The sequence below is a fragment of the Caloenas nicobarica genome, chromosome 8 (genome assembly GCF_036013445.1).
Source record: "Caloenas nicobarica isolate bCalNic1 chromosome 8, bCalNic1.hap1, whole genome shotgun sequence".
NCBI lineage: Eukaryota > Metazoa > Chordata > Aves > Columbiformes > Columbidae > Caloenas > Caloenas nicobarica.
Window position 1 is genome coordinate 4418187 of NC_088252.1, and position 22860 is coordinate 4441046.

A 22860-nucleotide genomic window follows, 5' to 3' on the forward strand; every position below is an offset into this window, starting at 1 on the left:
CCTTCTGTGTTTGAAACTGCGTTAGTATAAATATTTTTTTGTAAGTGTGAGAGCCTGGCACCTTAAATCTATAGTTTTTTATTAAATCCATGTATTTGAATAAATCCATAAATGGCTGTCAGTAATTCTGGAGATTACTCATAAAACGAGAAGCTGAATAAACAAACAGGGCAGGAATACTAAATTAAACCAGTGTTGCTGCTCCATTCCCAAACCAGAAACATCTCCCTTTTCTCCCTGCAAATAAAAAAGCAGCAGTAAAGCAGAAGAGAAGTAGGAGCCCTGCAAGAGAGCAGTGTTTTCTGAACCGTGACAGGAACGGGATTCTGCACCAAGGGCAGATGACATACGCAGACATCTTGGGTAGAGAATTCATTTTTTGGGGGTTGGGAAGCCAAGCTGGAGGCCTTCTGGACAGCTACGCGCTCATGAGATGCGTTCAGTGTTATTCTAGAGCGCTTGTGCCCCCAGCCCAACAGCGGAGCGTGGGGCCAGGCACCTGGCAGGAGGAGCAGTCCTGTCCTGTCCACAGGACTTCTCCACCAGATGGTGGTCACGTACCTCCTGGGGACAGGCAGCCCTGCTGAGGGAGGGGACAGGTCCCTTGGGAAACTCGGCTCTCCAGGGTGCGCCTGGGTGTCTGTCACTGCCCGAGGGGTGCGAAGGCAGAGCTCTCAAGGGAAGGAATGCAGGTATCGCCGAAAGAAATCTTTACTTTTAAGCAAGTTATCTTGACTCTTTTCACAGTCAATGGCATCCAAGGCATGTCTGAACTCATCTTAAAGCAGTAACTTAGCACAGATCAGATAAATCGTCCTAAAGGGCCTATTTATTTTCACTGATCTTCAAAAGCAACTCAATTAAATAGCTCAGGTGGCTACAATAAGGACAGCTAAACCCGGGAGAAATAGATTCCGTCACAGCAATCTCCACAGTCCTGCGAAGGAAGGCGGAGGTTGGTGTAGGCACCAGTGAGTACGGAAAGGAACCTTTGAGAAAAAAATTTAAATGGCAACATAGAAGGTGAAGGAACAAGATCTCATGAAGTACTGAATTTCATGTAAAGGATTAGGTCAAATTAAGCTGTCAAATCAACTGTACAGAATGATGTAACTTTAGATTTTAGACACTGGAGAAACTTGTGGAAGGGATGATTACGGTACAGGAAAGATAAGCTTCACTAAATTAAACAGGAATCAGGCTAATGACACTCAAACTAACAGATGCAGGAGAACCTATGGTTCAGCTAGGAAGATAGTAATAAAATCCTATTATCCTTAAGTCCTGTCTTGAAGAACAGGACAGAGGTTGACAAGATTGAAGGATATGACAATGAAAAGCATTTTCAAAAATTATGTGCCAAGCTCTCCCAGATGGATCATCCACTTCTCAAGCTCATTTAACTTTCTTCTGCTGTGTTTGCTGAATTGACAAATTATTGATATAATTAAAAAGTTAATTTGGCTCAAGTGTGTTGTACATTAAAAATTATACAAAGTTAACCAGGATGCATTTTTTATAACACAGATAAAGCTATGATATTCATAATTGTTAACTGCAGTGCAAAAGTCCTTTAAAACAAATGTGTTTACAGAGAAGCTTAAAGGTTTGACAGAGTCAGTTGAGGTATTCATAGTAGATACATGAGACTTACACTCATTGTGGTCAGAAAATCAACTGGAAAGATATCTATAGCCATAAATCAGAAGATGTGGCAACTGCATCTTTTAAATGGTCAGACAGTTATTCAAAGTTCAGTTCTACACTGGGTAGGACTGAGTCCTCTTCCTTTTTCCCTTTCTACTTTTATGCTGTGACCCAATCTTGCATGTTTGCTACGTAACTTACTAGCAATGTTGAGTGTTACATTGATGCTGACGTCTTTACTACTAACTTGCCCTTACTGAAGCAGTTTTCTCTGCCAATTCTGTTGATGTCTGCAGCCCCTCTTGAGAGTCTGTTCAAATGTTTCCCATAAAACAGTATTTCTTGCTCTTTATTCAGATCTTATCAAAAATACCTCTGATTCATTTCATGTCCAGTATTTAATCTGCAGTAGTTACCCACTGTAACAAACTCAAGCCACTTGTTTCAACCCCTCAGGTCCCTACCACGCTGCCCTGTCCCAGCCAGCAACAGCGTCCTCTCCCAGCCTCTTTCTCTGCCCTGTTGTGCCAGTAACAGAAGCCTTGACAAACTTTTATTTCCCAGTTTAGCTCAATATATTAAAATAAACACCAATATACGTTTACATTTTATGAAAGTATCTAACAGAAACAGATGTTGCTGCAGTGTTTACAGGCCTGTAGATTTCCTGCACTGCTAACATTTTTTTTTCTTTTTTCTTCTAGCCTAAAAAAAAAGATTGTTTTTCATTTCCAGTGCCCCATGAGAAATTTTAATGAACACAGTTTTGTGAGGTCTCAAGCTCACCTCATCAGTGGATCTGATTCTCTGTTTCTCATTTATTTTTATTACTTTAAAATATAAAATGATGAATAACTACTGTATGTGAAATGTCTCCCTGGGATTTCCTATAGTCCCCCACTGGATTGTGAAAACCTCAAAGCAGGAGCTTAAACACACACTAGAGCGATTAATGGAGCATTATTACTTACACAGTCTTTTTGTCCTGTCGCAGGAGTTTAGAAGAAAATTCACAAAGCACTTCGAGGAAGGCCAGGTTAGGAGGCGGGTAGTCTTGTCCTTTTTGATTCTGATATTTGAAGGCAAACTCTATGCCATCTCTATGGTAAAGAAATATGAAAATTTTCAGACAATTGTAACAACATTTTAAAAAGTGTCATCTGTCACTTCTAAATGATGCCCAAAATCTGAACTGTGATGAAAATCTTTACATCCCATCATAATGGGGGAAAAAAAACCCAAAAACCACTTTACCAGCAAACAGCTGCTTTTGGACAACGGGGAATCAAGTGTTCCCTCTTGATTTGTGAGGATTCAATCTCAAACACAACGTATTGGTAAGAAGGAATTTACCACAATCTAAGGGGCCGGGCAGGTGCTGAAAGCCGCTGCCTGAGCAGGAATAGCTCGTTTCTGTGTGAAGCAGAAGTTTGCAGTAAGAATAATATGTAAGAAATAACATAATCTAACTTCTTCATCAAGAGTCAGAGAATTTACTTACCAGTACATCAATACCTGCATCTCTGCCTTATCTTTGCTTTATCATTTGAGACTAAAGAACACAATTTACTTCCACATTATCCAATAATGAGGGCATATGCATATCTTGACTCCTGTTTTGTTTGGCACAGGAAAGTGTCTGGTAGTATTTTGATCATGCTTTGCTAATCTTGAGCTTAATGACTTAGTCTCTGAGATGGCAAACTTCAATATTTTAACCTTTCATCGCAGGGGAAAGTCACAATTTAAGTTTAGCAGCACCTGTCTACACTTTCCTACACAGCGGTTACATAAAAAGCTTCAAGCCACTCAAAAAAAGATTTCCAAAGTATTTTTGGAATATCTTTTTATAAAAGCCCTTGGTGCTTTTATACCCAGAAAATCCACAGTGGTGTGGTACAGAGAACTATCTACAGTTGTTAGATACAGTCCACACAAATATGTACAACACCAGTGGCTTTACCTAAGATAAACATGGACATTCCAATAAATTCAGCTTTTCTTCCTTTCTTACATAAATGTACACCCCTCATCATTTTTCTACGTAAACTAGAAAAACACCATCATTATTCCAGGACCTGTTAAGATTAGGTACCTTTAGAAAAGGCATGCTGAGCAAAACTTTTCATCTGAAGTAATATAAAAATCTAGTTTATTTACCACCACTCACTTGTGTAGTGTGGCCACAGCCTCTCTTGTCTTGATCTGATCCAAGCCAAAAGTGAGGGCAAACCGACGGGCCAGTTCCTTAATGCCGCTCACGTGGGCAGACGTCCTGTCCAAATTGGGACCTTGCTCCTGAACAAGCTCATTAAACAGCTAGAGAAGAATTCAGTTATTAAAACTCATGAGCTAGAAAACACTTTTCTCGAGATAGACTTTTGTTCCTCAGCAGTTATGTGAAGAGCAGACATTAAAATGATGTTTTTCACAGAGACGTAACAGAGTTCTCTCACATTCAACTTCTAATCCACTTCAGTTCCCAGACTTTTTTCTGTGTAACTCCTGTTTGCTGATAATCCCCCATCTTGTACTTGTGCAGCCAATAACTCTTAAACAGAATTTTGCACTTACCTTCATTGAATTGCACCTATTATTCTCGCAGCTCATCAAGATGATTCTGTATTCGTATGTTGTTTTCTAAAATACCTATACCAGCCATCAGATCAGCATCTTCTGTGAATTTAGGCAGCAAAATTGCTATTCCCTCATTCAAGACTTAATGAATATCTGCACAGCATTACTGGGTAAAAGCCTTCAAAGCCCACTTGATAACGCCCTTGCAGTGCAATCACAAACTGCTCAGCAGTTTTCCAATCAGTTCTATATCTTCTTCTGCTATTGCCATTTAAACCACATTTTCCTAACTTGCTAATAAGAACATCAAGGGAGACAGCGTCAGTGACAATATTAAAGCAAGTTGCATTAAATCTGCTGTTTCTCTGATATCCACAAGCTCTGTTACCATATAATAAATGAAAGCAGCTTAATTTGACATGATTTCTCCTTGACAAATTCATACTGGCTGTTACCTATCACTTAGGCACTTGCGAATAGCTTTTCTAATTTTTTTTTTTCATGAAATGATATCAGGCTGGCTGATCTATGGTGCCTGGCTTCTTCCTCTCTCCAGGTTTTAAGGAGAGCAGCTACTTCGACATTCAGCAATTCTAGTTTTCTCAAGGTTTCACAGGTATCTCTCAGCTTCCAGACTGCCACAGGAAATCTCTTAGCACTCTGGACTGAATTTTGGGAGGCCCAGCTGATTTGAAAACATCTAATTTACAGAAGTAATTTCTCTGTGTAATGGATTTAGCTGGTACTTGAATGGCCTAAATGGTACTGAGTGAAGCACACACTCGGTGGTGTCGGCAGAACGAGGATGGATTTCATCATCAGTTTATGGTTGACGTAAAGAAAATTCTTCAGGGAAAAAACATGGTTAGCAATATTGGAAGACTTAAAACTAATTAGCCTGAAGTTTGAAAAATCAAGCGGTATTTAGACAAAATGTAAAGAAGATGTATTACTTCCAGCTGATTATAAGATGAAAAAGTCATCTGAATTCTTGTTTACTAGGTACCAGTAAACAAATGCTATGAATCAGCTTGGACTAAATGGCCTTCAAGGCTCTTCTCTCCATTTCTTCCATTTTAGTCTGACCAAAACCTTGTTAGTGTGGGCTTAAGGAGAGAGGTTACAGAGACAAATGAACAGTGACAGCCTGAACTGAAGAACAAGATAATATCTTAACAGAAGTGTAGCATTTTCGCTTCATTGTAAAGGGCACCAGAGAAAAACCTGCCCAGTATTTTTTGCAGCGAGGCATGTCTACCAAAAAATCAATATTCTTACCTGTTGCAAACTGAGAATGAGTGTCTTTGCACACTGGATTTTATCAATTTGCCTTGTTTTGCTCAGCGTTTCCTTAATGATATCTCCATAGTCATTGTAGTACTAGGAAAAAATGTGGAAAAAACCCTCTTTAAGTCTTTAGTTTGAACCGCTTATACAATTTCTTACAGTTCTCCTGATAGAAAGATTACTTGTAATTCTTGTTGTGAAAAGGCAGCAGTCACAAAAAAACAGTCTCAAATTCAGACTTTCTATGTGAGTGAGAGACAATGCTTCAATATTAAAATTTAAACTGATAGGTAGCCTGCATCCAGTGATGAGAAAAGGATTTGTCACTTGTATTTGTTATTATCTGTTGTATTTGTTAGCTTTTGTAACAAATATGTAGAAAAACAAACCAAAAAGTATTTCCTACCCCAAACTAAACATTTGATGAAAGTGACCTAAGGCTGTAAATTCTAAGAGACCACATTACATTGAACCAACACACCCTGCAACAAGGAGTGACAATGCAAGGGGAGTTCGATGGCCAAGAAAGGAATTCACTGAAGCCAGAAAGCTGAGTAAGGAATTAGTCAGTATGAAATCCTGATTTTCTTTATGTTACAAGAACGGTTGCTGAAAATCGCAACCTATGGTACTGACCATTTGGTGGGAAAATAACCTGGATTGGGACAGCTTCAGTTTGAAACTCCTGCTCTGGAAAAAAATCCCTCAGCAAGACTAACCCTGAGCCGCGAGCTGGCTGACGGCTGGAACATGCACTGCAGATTTTATTGTACTGCATGCTCCTCATGAACAGCAGCACGAGGATTTAAAGTTAAATCCTTCATATTGCACATCAACATCTCAGACACCGTAGTAAAGGACCCCCTCCCCACTCTATCTTCCAGTTTTTCCTCCTCGGTTGTCATCTTTGTGATGACTAATCCAGCAACTGGACATCATCTGTGGGGCTTTGTGTTGCTTGGCGTGTCAGGGCTGCTGATGGGCTTGTTTTCTGGCAGGTAAACTCACAACGGGAGCTGTGCAGCAAGTCTTTCTGAATTTCATTGGGACTAAATACTGTACAGAAGCAGTACAAGTTGGTATTCAGTTAATGCGTACCCACTTACAGCAGTACTATATAGAGCTTTTTTTTTGTTTTTTATTTTTTTAACTGTTTTCCTATTTAAAACCATCTTTTCTCACCAAAAAAAAACCCAAACCCCAAACACCTGCTTCTTTCTGGCAAGCACCAAGACTGGGAGACTCCCAGTGAAATACAACATTGTATGGACAACTGTTATTGTGGATTCTAGGAATGAATTTGAGGAGCAGGACAAGGAACCCTGTAGAGAGGGCCCTCTCTGGAAATACTCAGCACCCTGCAGGACCAGCCTTTCGTGCTGCCTTCCCTCCAGCACTCCTGCCACAGGATGGGGAGCTCAGAGCCTACTGCTGCTCAGTAGCACGTGCCATTTAGAAAGGAAAAACTATTGCAAGAAATCAAATAAAGCTGAAAAAGCTTTCAAAAGTGTTCAACTTTTAAGGGAGAGAAAGAGGGTCTGTGCTCAGCTAGGAAGAGGAGAATACACAGAGCTGTACCTTCATGTAGTGTTTGAAGATATCTGCTGCTGCATGCATGTCCACGATGTCATAGATTATCAGCTTGCTAAAGGCAGCCAAAAGGTTTCTTCTCTTATGTAAAGCTTCTATTTTGTTAGCTTCATCTTCTTCATCTCCCTCTGAAAGTATCAAGAATGATAAAATTAGACGTTTATAAGTGACTGCTATGTTCTAAAGCAACATTACCAGAGAGCAGCTGTTAGAAAAAAATCAATTCTTTAAAATGAAGCAAGGATTGTGGCAGGAGAAACTAAAATGGAAGGTGATAATTCTTGAGTCCTGTCTGTGTTAAGACCTTCACGAAGGTTCAGGAACATGGCACATCATTGTCCAAGGATGCTGAATAGGTGCTAAACATAATCCACATGGAACTGAACCACTGATTTTCTTTCCCCTGGGGAAGGCCACAGTGAAGACTGGTTGAATGCCTTTTGCCCAACTTCTGAAACACAGGACATGTGGAGGTGCTTCTTCAGCATAAGTAAGCTATAAATATTTCACATAAGGAAAATGAGAAGCAGCAGTACTAGTACTGCATGCCTTGGATTTGCAGATATGAAATCAATGGCTCTAAAGCATCGATAACAGCAGGAAGTAACAGTTGCGAGAAACATCAACATTGAATGGCAGTGCCGTAAGTTAAGTCCCCATGTAAGACTCCACTCTGTGAATGACAATGAAATTATACACATAAAATGTTAAATATCATATAATAAAAACATATTCCATAACTTATATAAGAAAATGCGATCAGCTGTCACAATTGTGATAAAAGCATATATTCTGTGGTATTTAGAGGAGCTTATTCTTGAAGGGAATCAGTTTGAAGTACAGAGCTGTGGCAGGAGGGAGAAGGGACACGGTGTCACTGAGAATCTCGCTGCACTCTTACTAGAACCACAGTACTGAAGTCACGTATTTGATCACAGGAGATCTTTGAGGAGCAGGGGAGTTGACTGTGGATATGTACCCATGTTTTAATCCTGAGATGCTTTCACCCACAGAACTGAAGCCCATCACCACAGTCCGTCCCTGCCCCCCCCGCCTTTTCTTAATTCCTTTTTGTTATTACTGATGCGTTCTGAATACCAACGTTATAAATGGCCAGACTGACTTCACAGAGTCGGAGCAGCATTAGGGAACGGAGACTCCACACAAAGGTCTTCATCCCTCTTTTTGCTGCCTTCCCAGTCCAATTGCAGGATGTTACAGAACAGAAATTTTGCTCAAAAGCAAATGAAGTCAGACACTGTCCTCCTAAAATCTACCCTTGATGTAATTCTGAACGCTGATCTCACAAGGTATGATTAACCGCACACAGATTTCTGGTGAAGGTGTGTTTCAAAATGTTTCCTTCCCAGGAATCCTTAAAGAGCTGCTCAACAAAGGTGTCAGCTACTGACGAGCTGGAAGACTGACAGCACCTTTAGAGCAAGAATACATTTTCTGAGACCTTAGTTCTAGATATTGCTGTCTTAAAAGACCTAAAATAGCACCTATGTGTCATGCTAATATACAAGTAACCGAGTTCAGCTGAAATTCAGAGAATGTGCCAAAAAGAGGTATGTGCTCAGCAACTCTTCCATACAGTTTGTGTATCTGGGAATCCACCACTTCTCCAGAGCTATTTAAGATTCAGAAATTGGGTGCGTCTGTACTTGCATTTAGGCATTTATAACATACACCAGCAACAGCAAGTGGAAGCCATATTAAATGAAGTCTGCTGCTGAACTAAGACTGTACTGGTTTGGAAATAAATCTTGATAAAAATATAGGTCAGTTGAGAAAGAATAATTTTGTCCAGACTTATAACCTGTAGTTACAGGCCACTGTCATATTTTCTGAAAACATCTTTTTATGATGCGAACTTTATAAGTACTTGTACTTCTTTAACACAAGTAGTACCAAATATTGAATATTTCTTATTCATACCTCCCAAAAACAAGTAATTCTGAAAACCTTTGAGCAAACTGGTCTGAAAATGCTATTCTTTCTTCTGTGTCTGTTATGAAAAAAAAGCTAAGTAGAAAACATGAAAGCTCAACATACCCATGCTCTGGTTTTCATCATCTTGGTCAATAAAGACGTGGTCCATGACGAAACTGAGGAGTTCTGACTGCAGGCCTGAATCTGGATTAAACACCAAAGGCTGAAGACCTTCTCGACCTCCGGTCATCAGCTGATGACTGAAAATCATCAAGAGATCACAGAGCAGCATGAAAGCCTGAAAGGTAAAAGAGAATCAATGCAGTAAGAAGCACAAATAAGTAAAAAATAAACTAGCATTTATCTAATTTCCAGCTATCCCCTGCTATTACTAGATGTCCTCCTTTAACTGTACTCAGCTGTAGTTGTTTGTGTGCTGTGAAAAGTGTTCCTGAGGGTTTCCTCTAACTTTAAAATGTTACGCTTTTGATTCCTGTGTAAAGATCTGTGTTTAATACCTCTCCCTTGGCCAGGATGATCTGTATTAAAGTTCCATTTCTTCTCTATGAAAAGAACTCTAAATCTACGTCTGATCCATGGACTGTAGCCAAATTTGTAGTAAAGAATAAACACCTCTTTTGATAAAGTTAGAAAATCTGAAAAAGCAAAAAAATGAATAGCATTAAGAGGGAAAATCCAAGCTGAGTCACTGTCAGATCCCAAAAATACGGAGAAGCAGCTGTAAGCAAATAAATCCTTGCAGAATTTCATCAACAATTCTCTGCAAAAAATAATCAAGTAACTCCCCGCAGCTTTCAAGCCTAGAGAAAAGGCAACCAGGGCAGAATTTTCAATGATTTATGCTCATCACTATTATATCCTCGTTACCTGAGAAAAGAGAAAGGCAGCAGCTATTAATATCTTTATTTCTTTCGAAGGCTTTTCTGTACACCCTCCTGCAGGAGAATAACACTATTTCCCCAATGACTCATGTCAGAGCGTCACAGCCAGCTGGATTCTGCTGCCTGACATTCAACACCTGAGCACCTCTCAAAATGTACTTTTAAAATCATCTTAGTTTCTCTGTCTTTAAGCTCAGGTTCTGAAAAGTGAGCCAGAGAGGAAGGTTCAAAGTACGGATATGTAAAAAGACCCCTAAAGATCTAGGCTGGATGTGCCGACATGTCTGCAGGAGTCTCGCTCAGGGCAGCGTCAATCACCATTCCCAGGCAGGGGGAAGGCCGGGGGTGTTTTCAACCAAGATGCAGAATATAATGGCTCTGACAGTCAGGAAATCCAGTGTGGGGTTTAATTCAGTCCTATGTTCCCCCCTCTACAAACAGCTGAACAGAAGGATTGTTAAATGTGTTTAAACATATTTTTGAACTGAGCCTAAGGACAAGGAGTGAGTGAGAGCAATCTGCTTTACAAACCTCCCAAATGAAATCTCTGTGAATGCCGAACGTCACAGCGGCCCACTTATTTCTGGAGTATGTTATGAAATCTGAATGAGCTACACTTAGGCAAGAACAAAATGCAAATCTTTGTAGACTATGTTCTACTTAGACTTTGGAGACAGATGTCAGTATTTGGGGATTTTTCTCCACTGGATCCAAAAAGTTGTGATTCATTTCAGTGATGATCTCAGCTGCTCTAAACTTCTTTGATACTCACTAGAATTGAAGCTCATCCTTACACAGGCCTCTTAAAAAGAACATATGAATAATGCATCGAAAGTGCTTATTTCTGTACAATATAAAGACAGCAGTGGACTCAGATACAGATGTCCATATATTGTAGATATGTCTAGTCACAGGAGATTTATTTCACTCAGTCTAGAAAAATTTGAAATGTTTGAGTCCTGTTTCTATAAATACTTAGTATGTTTTTCCTTCCTTTGATACGTGCATTGATCTGGAAATAATGTATAGATTAAGAATCAAATATGGTAGGGAGGCAATATAATCTACACAGAATTCTCAAAAAGATCCAACAAAACAAGAGGATTGAGAAGCAGTCCTGCACTTGTAGAAATTTACATTTTAAGGAAAAAAGCTAAAAATATCATAGCAGTGTTAGTTGGATGGGACCTCTGAGACTATGGTCCAACCTGCTCTGAGTGGGACATTGCCCATCTCTGGGTCTGGTTGGTCGTGGCTACGTCAGGCTGAGCTTTGAGAACTTCCACAGAACTGTGACCTGCAAAGGATCTCCTATGCGAAGCTTAAATTACCAAGGAAAAAAAATGAGGCCACTAATAAAAAGAGAATAAAAACATGCTAATATGTATCAAGAACAAAAGCACTGAAGTAATGGGAAGGATAATTTACCATTTGTTGATGCACAAAAGACGATACTGCTAGCTTAAGCTAGAATTGTTGGTGTTTTCATAAAGCTAGATGATATTTTCACATTATATAATATTAATAAAATATGCCAAGAGTAACTACTCAGAATATTAAAAAACAATTACTAAAGTTAAACCTGACAATGACATGTCAGAGTCTTTTAAAAATGCATAAACCAGCAACATCTCCGAGCCTTTAATATTTATCAACTTGCAGAGCACAGTGTAAATGCCAAGCAGAGCTATCTTTCAAAAAAAAAAATTCTGTCTTTTAAGAAGTATAATCTTTTAAAAACCACAGGCAAAAACCACAGGCCAGTTAGTCATAGTCTTTGCCAAATCTTGGGAGGTCTGATAGAAATGCGATTTGTAGACAACTAGGAGATGGCAACAGACTTGATATAAATCAGCATATATTCATAGAATCTCAGCAAACAAACCAGCTTTTTTCTTTTTTCCCCAGAGGCTGTGTATTATTTCAATAAGCTCTTGGATTTTATTTCTTTTATTTCAATTTCCAAATACATAGAGCAGAAACTTCTCACTCCATGCATGTGTGGCTTTCCAAAAATCTAAACCGGAGAACTGGACAACTACACTGAGCCATAAAAAAATCTGATATCTTGGCATATGTGCGCGCACACATACATTTGCAGAGGGATGCACAGACAGACGTTTTCAGTCAGCCTACCAGACAGGGAAGCAGAGCAACCTCAGCTGTAGTGGTTACATTGAGGAGAATCTAAAAAACCCTCCAATCTAAGAAACCCTCTGAAAAACCCTTTCTACAATGAAGACACTGTTTAAATAGATATTTTACTCTGATTTCTCAAGGAGACATAATTAGTTGTGATGTGACGATTTTTGCATAGTGTGAGAGGACGCTGCATTCTTAGTGTTACTCAGAGTATTTTTGTTAAATTAATTAACTTTTTTTTTTTCTGTCAGAAAATACGCAGTGGTATGATCTGTACTGCGAGAAGCCTCAATTTTCATTAGCCACAACAGCTAAGAGATACAGTAATTAGTATTCACCACTACATTTAACTGGATTATTAGGATAACAAAATACCATCGAGGCTTCAGGCATTTGCCTTTGGCAGAAAGCAGTCGCTCTGGACTCCCTGTTAGTCAGTAACAGGGGGAAAAATCCAGACAAATAGAGACAGATTCAGCCCATTTGGGGTCTCAATCACCCTCTAAAAGTGCCGATTTCCATCCGTTAATACTGGAGGTGTTTCTTTCAGGTGACTGAGTTAGGTGCCTGAAGTTGTAACAGCGGAATAGGAGCCTAAGCACCCAGGTACAACTTATTGTTGTATCAAAAATGAATGTGGCAATTGCTGTGCTTTGCAGGTGCTTTTAATACGGCTCTTCTTATGTAGCATTTGTTCACTTTTATTTAGACAGAATGCTCAGATTATTTTACTTTAAGTTTCATACAGTATTGAGTTTTACTACAGTTTTCATATTCACGCCTCGCTCAAAGCATGTGACAGACGTCTCCTTTACCTGCTCTTTGACTGGAGTGTTGACATTTGACAGACACTGCTGGCAGACAGCCAGAAAGGATTTCACAGTTTTCCTCAATACCAGCAAGTCCTCCTAGAATAAGCATCAAAAAGGAATAATATATAAATATTAATAAAAGGTACGAAAAAGCAAAATAAAAAGATGGTGATCATTTCATAAATTCAGGCCTATAAACTAGCCAAACAAAAAAGGCTGTGAAAAACCATGATATTCATAGAGCACTGAGTAAAACAAGTCATTAATTTTCAGAGAAATGACCCCAAGTTTCCTTGTAAGAAACAATAACAGTAAAACAATATATTCCCCAGTTAAACTGTCTGTATTTTATATTTGATGTAAGTTATGTTTCAGAACAAGAAGTTTAATACATCAAGGTGGTTTATAAAGAATTCTGTACTCAGATAAATCAAGATGAACAAAAAAGTAAAATACTAATGAATGTCTCAAGTTCAACAAAAACATTATCCTAAATGCCCGCAGACATGGGGAATGTGAAAGCAAATCACCGAAATCTGATGAGTTATGGAAGAAGGAGGGAGATTTGTTCATCTGGAGAAAGAAAGATTTGTGGGTGGAAAAGAGAAATGAATGGCTGTAGTTGATCGCCTTGCCCTAGAGACAACTGGTGTGTATTTTACAGGTGGGAACCAGAAGCGGCAGGTTCCATAGGAAAGCTGGGTACTTTGACCTGCGGGAATTAATGCTCTACCCTGATGAATACTTATTTTTTACGGATAACAAAATAAATAAATAAGATACTGGAGCCTAATCATAAGAATAAATCAAGTAGCCCCATGGAAACAGCAATCAATTACAGAAGAAAAAGTACCCTCCTGCGTGAAAAGCCAGAACTGCCTCTGTTGTAACCAAGAGACATCCTGAGGATGCAAATAGTTACTCTGTTGTACAGCAGTGACAAAGCGAACACCAAGGAGAACACTAGGAATCACTAGGACTTTGTGCTGCCTTCCAGTTTTGTGAGGACTTGCTGTGGCCACACAGTTTGTAGATTCTGCTGCTCTGCACCGCGCAGGGGATGCAAACTTCCCAGTTTTCACTGTCACTGGTTTCACCTAAAGAAGGGATCGTTAACGGCCACTAACTCACTGCTGGTGACTTTCCCCATGACGCCTCTTATCAGCTGTCAGATGATGTGCCCCACACAACACTCAACCTCAACCTAAAGAATCTACATAGCGTACATGCAACATTTTCCTTGCCAAAGATTCCACTTTTTAATTATGCTGGCTGTTCAGTCCATGTGTCTCATTTCTAGTTTTAGCTTTTCTTATTGCTTCCTAGCATAAGATCTTGTTATTCTTTGTTTACTGAAAAGCCTTTTTGTGGTCCATATGTTCTTCCCATACTGGCTCACATCAGAAGGCAGGTCTGCGAGCGTGCCGAAGCACCCCAAGTGTTCCCAAATCTCTGAACCGCTTATAATTTTTAACAGAGTGTGATTTTCTGATATGGACACTGAAGGTCTATGAGCCTTACCTTCCTAATCCAAGTAGAATTTTCTTCGATAATACAGCCAAGGATCCCTTTGTGCCACCGCATTACACTGTCATTACATGATCTGTAAGACAGTTCTGCTCTATTCTAAATCACAACTTTTCCCTCATCGGCCTTCTTGTTCCCAGATAAGCGCCTTCAATTTGGCAGCATTAAAGCGCCTCCTTCTTTTTTTTAATTGTATTTTGTTTAGCAGTTCATCTATGTCATCCACATTTTAAATATCTTCACTTAACCTTCCCTGAATGATTGGTAAAAATTATCAGTCTTTAGCAGAGAACAGATCTGTCTGGAACGCCTCAGAAACTAATCCCCTTGTGTGATGATTTCCAGCTTACAATTTTTTTTCCAATATATTAATCAGCTTTGAGCCATTGAATACGAATTACATCAAATTCACATATTCACCTGAAAAGCAGTGTTATACTGAAGTCTTACAGAAATTGGTATTTCAACCAGTTTCATTATCAGTCAAAAATGCGATTTTCTCAAGAACAAATTTATAATATTTATTCCTTCCTGTGTTTTCTATCAGCCAGTCCAAGATTTTACCTAGAACTTGTGCCAGGCTTCTCAGTTCACTGTTACATAATAATCTGATTTACACCTTTAAACATTGCGATTACAATCACTTTAATAACTTACTTTCTATCACACTTATCTTCCATTTATATATTAATGAATTCAACAGAGAAAATAAAACCTATGAAAAATCCTATATAAAGGTTAAAAAGTGAATGAGCAGGTGTCCCATTTTTCTTTCTGTCAAAGAATGAGTAACACATAGGTACACATTATTTATCATCGTCTCTCTTGATAGCATGACAAAGATTCATTTTGAAAAGTTATAGACAGCAAAAGAACACCTGACTGAACTGTGCAACAGAGCCATCTGGAACTTTTCTAAATTTGGAGAAATCCCCAGACTACTAGAGAGTGGTAGATTTTTTTAAAAAGAGAATGGGAAAAAATAAGATGAATTAGATTTTCAAGCCTTTTCCCCTTCTCAGGCACACAGCCAAGGCTCCTGAGGTGTGATTACCTGGAATGCTGGCTTCAGCAGAAAAACTGGTAGAAAAAATGTTAACATCTTCTTGGTGTCTAGGGTAAAACTAGGGGATTACACTGTGAACTGGATCACTAAAGCCACTCAGTACAGAAATAACCCTTTCTTGAACTGTACAGCATAGTATCTTCAAATTTAACTAGTCCATGGCAGGAACAAGAATAAGCTGCTAAGAGCAGGGACATGTATTGGCTTTGCCACCACCCGTAACCACGAGACTTCCATCTAAAATTCTTCAGTTACTTTCCAGCTTTAAATTGAAGCTTTTTCCCCCCCTCCCGTTGAAGCCATGTAGAAATGCTGTGCTTTTGCTAGGTTAATCTAACAAACTCAGTGTTTTTCTTCCTATTTCCCCATTGCCTTTCCTCTAAATTCCTTATTTGCAGTATTAATTTCCTTCTTGCAACTCCAAGTCTTCAATAAACTTTACGATGTTCAAGAGCCATTGGCTTTCAACTTGACTGTGGAACACAATCCAGCCTTTTGTACTCTTCTTCCCTTCAGTATTTTGTGCTTTCTCTCATTGAACCCATATGAATATGAAAAGTCACCATGTCACTATGTTGCTCTTTAAATCCCCTCTCCTAATTCCTCTGCCTGCTAATCACTCTGTAACACCACGCATTAGGCTAGTCTGGCTGCTGCTCACTCAGAACTGTTTCGCTTTTGTCTTGCCTCTGAATGGTTGCTCTATTCATGCTTTTTTTACTGTTCTAAGATTTTGGACTCTATTCTTCTGCTAATATTTCCTTTTTATTACATACATGTACAGTGCATAGTATAATGGTCCCAGGCATGTGGTTTGTTGAATACACAAAGAAATCTAGCTGGAAACAACAACTGTATCATCTAATCCCCAAGTCTCCTACCTCAAGACTGTACCTGTTCCCCAAGATCTACAGACAAGAGAAGTTTTGCTGAGAAATTACTAGCTTCCTTTGCAACCATCCCCAAGCCCCTTTTCACATGAAGAACAGTTTTTCTCTAGGCTACAACAGATTGTTCCCACAAGCTACACCATATAAACCACTTCCCCCAATACTGTGCTGCTTCCCAACAGCCCACACAGTCATGGCCTCAACCTCCTCTGAACATGGACAAGATGACAACCGAAGATCAGAGCACTTGACTCTGGATATTTCAAGGCTTACACATTTCATCCTTACCTGCTGCAACCTTCCTTTTAGCAATCATTTATTTCTTTCAGATCTTACATACTGACTCCACTGTATGCCCTTATTTTTCCACTGGCCACCTTGGAAAAGAGTTTTAAAATAATTCTGCCCCAACTCCATGCAGTATTTAACTGGTGGAATTTTTATTATTGGGCAGATAATTTGGACTTCCTTAGTAATTCAAATAATGACTAAGTATCATCCTTATATTCAAATGTCTTCGAAACATTTTTATGCTGATGTCACGTCCTTAAGCTCTAGGATTAAAATTGTAATCTGCAAGCGATACCACATAGTGTGGGGGAATCTGCAGAGCACCCTGGATAAACAGCAGCTGATACAACGAGAACATGAGTGCAGCAGTGCCTGTGAGCGGAACACCCAAACTACCCATTCTGAGGAGGTGTTTGCCTAAAAACTGATAACGCTAAGAGGAAAGTTAACAATAAATTTGCTTAAAATGACCAGATTAAACAGTAACCAGAAGATTACCAAGAAACTTTTGAGAAAAGGATCAGTCACTTTGAAAAGAAGTACAAAAGCAGCAAGAAAAGGTGCAATCATGGGGAGGGATCTGGAGGTGGAACAGAGCAGCAGTCAAACCAAGTCAGACACCCCAACATTGCAACTTGTGGCCCACTCTCTCTGCTGGGAGCCATAGAAGCCTGCACCCATCCAAAGGACTGTCAACGTGGGTTGCAACGTGGGAACCCCCACCTCAAGCACAGGTATGTGACTGTGGGTGCTCTGTGGGTGTGGGTACGCACGAAGCTGGAGCACCCATGTGTCCAGGAGCACCCACATATCAGCAGGGAGTCTCATGGTCCCCAAAGAAGTGCAACACGTAACTCAAAATGGTGTGTGTGTCTTGGGGAGGGGATGAGAGTAATTTGTGAACAGTTACAGAAAGGTAGTTCAAAATTTGTAGGTGTTCCTAAGTGCTGAGTATTCTGGTTTACCTGCTGAAAAGCTGATGCTCATCCTGGAGATGTGTTGCAGTGACTGCAGGTTAATCATGTGTTGGTAATAAATCAATGAGCTGACTTAATTCTAATTTGATTTAAACCACAAAAGTCAAACAGTTTCCCCCTGCCACACATCTAAAGCCTGTAGACCAGCACACCCAGCCTCATGTGGTCAGCCATAATCCAAAACATTACAGCTGTAATATAAAGTGTCCCTCAGAAAGCAATAAATATGCCCTGGGCTTGGGTGTAATGCCAGGACAGTTTCCAAACAAGGACAATCCTCTTGGGAAAGAGGCTGTATATTTGGAAGAGCCATCAGGACACCAGATAAAGAATAATTCCATTCCAAAAAGATTCTGTTCCCAGTTGTATAGCTCTGGTTGTCATGTATGACTCTACACTAGAATCAATGCACAAAATTATGAAGCGATTTTGAGCTCTACTCAAGAACTCACTTCGAAAGAAACCTTACCTGAACTACCCATCCTGCCTGCAAACTCCTTGCAATAAAACGTACATCTAATGGAGTCAGAGAATACCCGATAAAGAAATGTAAAATTTGCCAATATATGCCCACTACTACCAAACTAAATACTGCCTCCCACAAAACACTAACATACTCAAATCCTGTACTCAATTCCAAAACGTTAATTACTTTATCTTGTTCATTGAAAGCCTCCATGTAACTAAGCAGGTGAAACAGAGCAGCTACTATTTGCCAGCCTGAATTCAGACAAATCATCCAGCTGGCAGCAGATGAACATTTCTTACAAATCAATCCTTCCACCTCTGATCTCTCAGCCTAGATGCTCAAGGGAAATCTAAAAAATCACCTTCTAAACACGAACCTGGGAACAAAAACTGATAAATGTACTGGATACAGGTGAACAAGGACTCAGGATTAGTTTTATGACATATTATAAATTCCCTTCTCCCCATTAGCCTTTTCATCGTTCATCTTCCTTCTCTTCCCCACTATCCAGTTCCTACTTCCCTCGCAGTAACTGTCCTACCACCTTGCCCTCCCCCCCTGCTCCCACTCCCCATTGGTACCAACGACCTTTTCTTTCAGAGGCAGTTTACCTGATCTGTATGTAAACAGAAACTAAGCTGTTGTTCTCAGCTTGTATTTTGCTTTGCAATCTTCTGCTTTTATTTCAAACCTGAAAGGCTTGTGTGTCTAAAAGCCTCTCTAATTTTTGCAGCTATATCCATTGGTCTACTAAAGATATGACTTCAGCCTACAAAGCATCGCCTCCTTGTCCTTAGATCACTACAGCTCCAGCACAGGAACACTAGGGAAAGCTGGATGGACCTACACATTAAAACTCTTTGTCAGAAATCTTCCTGTAAAAGTCTGAATACTTAAAAAGTGCTCGCAAAACACACTGGTTTTCATTTTGAGATGCTCACGTTAATGCCTTTTCTAAAGTATGATGTATGGGAAGACAGTCATCCCCCTTAATGTCTGCTAATTTATAAACCTAAATCATGGCTTATAAAACAAGCATGGGCAAAATTATCTCCTAATGGACTAAACGACAGATATGGTGCAGATCAGATTTATTTTCACAGTAAACAAACTCCAATGGGAAATGTGATAGAAAAAAACCCCATCCCATTTCTGTTGTGGGCACAGCTAACGCTGCTGGGCAGGTAGGAGCTGAAGGGCATTAATGCAGCGCTCCTCTGGAACCAAGCACGCACAACACTCATTATTTTTGTAGAGGGGTGGTGTAAAACCCCAAACAGTAAGTTAACACCAGCTCTCTAGATCAGAGTAATTATGATTTTCACTGGGAATCCCAGAAGCAGAATTGACTTGTACTTCAAATGGCCATTCTCAATGGGCTTTCACAGTTCATTCCTATGAACTACATTATGACTAATGTGAATCAGAATAGTATTAGAAATACATGGGAGATCAAGGCTATTCTGCATTCATCTCATAAAACAATGTCTCATATAAATGTAGCCTATTTTGAAAAAGTAGGCAAAGCCATATAATTGCACTAAGCTTGTCCGCAAGAAAAACCCTGTCACTGAAATAAATAAAGGTCTTTTTCAGTTTAACTGGACCATCATGGCAATATTGCAAACAGTCCACATGGACACTTTGACACCAAAATGCAAAGCTTCTCACCACGTCCTATGCAGATATGTTAGTCACTAGTTCTAGTTTATGGTAAGTTCCTTTTGCTATAATTTAGACACAAGAAAACATGAAACTTTCTTCCAGTAATGCTGACAACTATTGCCCTGCACCATCTACGTTACACTGCAGTGATTTACTGTATTGAGTTCAGGAAAATGGAGAAATGCAGTGAAGGGAGATGAGAATCCTACCGACTGCTCTGTGCCTCAGTATTTGCACCCAGAGCAAGGCCAGAGTGGGCACTGCTGCTCAAGGGGCCCAGCAAAGAGGATGACAAAGTAACTGGGCATCTTCGGGAGCAGGTAAGACACCTGGCAAGACCCAAAGGTCAAGAGCACATGTGGCAAAATTTAATAAAAGATGTTGAAGACCGTGTCCAGGCTTGGAGAGTCCACCAGGTTCCTCATACCCAAGTGCCTCGCTACACAGTAACCAGCTTACTGGTTACCAGTTTCCTTACTGGGGAAGCTTTAGGATGAGATTCAGTGTGTGGGTTTTATGGACTTGAGGGCTGAAGCAGCGTAGGGCTCCTGGATTTACTCTGAGTTACTGAGCTCCCCCTGTCAAAGTGAAGTTCCTCCCTAAGGATAACAATGCTGCCAGCTGGGGTGGCTGGGGATGCTTTCCTGGGATGAGATTCTGAGTTCATTTAAAACAAATGGGATGTATTCAGTTTTCTCAGTTATAAGGTTATAGAAGTTACAATATTATATACTACCAGCATGCTAAAGAGAAAGAAGGTGAAGAAGCTGAGAGGGGGAAAATGGGAATGAAAGCCGGAATAAAGAATACCAATTATTATTTTTCTCTAGTAGCTATTTTTAAATGTCAATATTTGTCAGTATTTGAAACAACTCAAAAAATTTACAACGTATTTTTATCATTTTTATGTGCATAAAATGCTTATTTTAGTAATACTTTAGTACAGCATCTTTTTGATGCTGATGGGGAAGTACACTTACTGCCCCAGTTTTCATACCATTTTAATTTGATGTATGACTTTTGAAAAAGCCCTAACAAGACAGGATGTTTGCCTCTGATTGAGAAAAGAGCTAAGGAAAGGTCCTGGAAAAGCTAAGTATAACAAACAAGTTATGTGTGACACTGTCCTTACTGCATTACACCTATGTGCACTTTTTATTAGTAATGGTCACTGCTAGGAACCTTACGTTTGTATTTAGCAGCGTAAAAGATGTAAGTAAAAGGCAAACCTGGGAAATACACATAAATATTAAGCTGTGGTGTACAGATCAATAATACTGCCAACAACTATTAGATAAGAATAGTCAACATTACTTATCTGTTCACGCAAACTGCTGTACTCTCAATAGAGTGCATTTAGTGTCTTCAGCAATGAAAATATAAAATCAGCTAGTATTAATATCAAATCCTGACAAAGACAAGCTTCTGCTTTTTGTATAGCTTATTTAGATACATGCATGATGTTAAACAGATCCTGAAATCAAACAAATCAAAACACCGACATTTATATCTGTTTCACGACAACATAAAATGTACAGCGGGTGGAGTTAGAGAGAATCAGGTCTAACGCCCCTTTAGACAAGTTGTGTTTCTGTAGTAAAATCTGTATGACCAAACGCCTACTCACTTTGGATGGGGAGCCTTCGGTGATCTTCACCAGCTGCCAGAGAATGGAGTAATGGGAACACTGCAGCGCCTGAACAACGATCTGTAACAGAGGGAACACACAGAATCCCAGCACGTTGGAAATATCAAGTGTATCAGTGAAGTGTATGTAAAATTCATAATGCATTTTGGGGAGAAGAAACAGGAGCAGCTCTTAGGGAGTATGTCTTGTTTTCGAGGACATTATGTTTTTCCTTAGTCAGTTTGGTGCAGTAAGAAACCAGCCTACCACACGTGAAAAAAATACTGTGTAAATGCTGGGAAATAGAACAGAAACCAGTGCGTTAGAGTATAGCAAGAGGTGATGTCACAGCATGACAGAAGTACAGCCCCACACCTACATATCTCTGTTCCAAAGCATCTGTTTAAATACCTCTAAATGTGACTTCACTACTAAAACAGTCTGAAAATTTGTTCCGTTGTCAAATGACCATGTAGCCCACTTTCTAAAAAAAGGAAGAAAATACACATTTTCTCATGGAGAAGACTAGGCTCATATATACGGTGCCCATAAAATCATCCATTGTGTCTTTTTAAAATTTCAAATCTATTTTACTTGTGAAAAATATAAAAAACAGGTTTTGGTTCTGTGTAGAATAAATCAAGTTGTAACAGCTCTAATCACTTCACAAAATACTATTAAAAGATACCATTAAAGACCAAAGCATTCCTTTTCAGCAAACTCCTTCTAGTGGACTGGGGAAAGAAACAGTGAGGAGAGTTCACATTTCAGAACTTTTTTCCTAAAATCTTACAGAAGTGTTTAGGGAGCCATACCACAGTCAAATCCAGAAACTGAAGCTGGCTGGTGGCTGCAGGGACAGTTTTTATCTGCTGGCCCCTTCCCTCCAGGCAGCACAATTCCAACACAAGTAACAACCGCAGACAGAGCAGAAAGTCCCACAGCTTAAAGCCGCGGCTTTCACACCGTGCGGCAACGCGCCCTCCATACGGTCCTTGTGAGAAAATACTTGTACAGAATTTAATGAGATTTATTTTTTTTCTAAATTAAGTTGGGTTAGAATTAACAACTGACTTCTAATTGAAGTAAAATTATAACTTAAAATGTGCTGTAATACTGGAGTAGGCAGTCCGCAGTTTAAACTGGAATCCTGGGAGAATCTGAAATGGTCTGTGTGCTCATCCATGAGAAGACTAAAACCAAACTAGGAGGAAACAAACTCCAAGATGTGTCCACTAAAGAACTCCACTGGGAAGGCTGGCCAGCATGCCTGCTAAATTGCTCTCCTTGCTTCTTGGTTTTCATAAGCTTCCATCTTATCTTCAATGTACAATAATCGTTTGTGATAATTCTAATTGCAGCCAAGATTTTCAGATGTTTGGTTTCAGTGCAAACATCATGATTCATGCGTTCCTTTTCACAGCCAGCAACATTACTTATTCCTTATTTTACAGAT

The 22860-nt window shown here is 39.5% G+C and overlaps 1 protein-coding gene across 2 annotated transcripts in view; it reads right to left on the reverse strand.

Annotated features, from left to right (window-relative positions):
* Positions 1 to 22860, reverse strand: part of STAG1 (STAG1 cohesin complex component) — a 185539-nt gene that overhangs the window by 11949 nt on the left and 150730 nt on the right. For both annotated transcript variants that reach the window (XM_065639667.1, XM_065639668.1), the window contains exons 22-28: positions 21405 to 21485; positions 12896 to 12988; positions 9160 to 9334; positions 7090 to 7229; positions 5503 to 5604; positions 3818 to 3966; positions 2619 to 2747 (exon numbers count right to left, since the gene is read on the reverse strand). In XM_065639667.1, coding sequence (XP_065495739.1) covers positions 2619 to 2747; positions 3818 to 3966; positions 5503 to 5604; positions 7090 to 7229; positions 9160 to 9334; positions 12896 to 12988; positions 21405 to 21485 — 869 coding nt within the window. The remainder of the gene's footprint in view (positions 1 to 2618; positions 2748 to 3817; positions 3967 to 5502; positions 5605 to 7089; positions 7230 to 9159; positions 9335 to 12895; positions 12989 to 21404; positions 21486 to 22860) is intronic.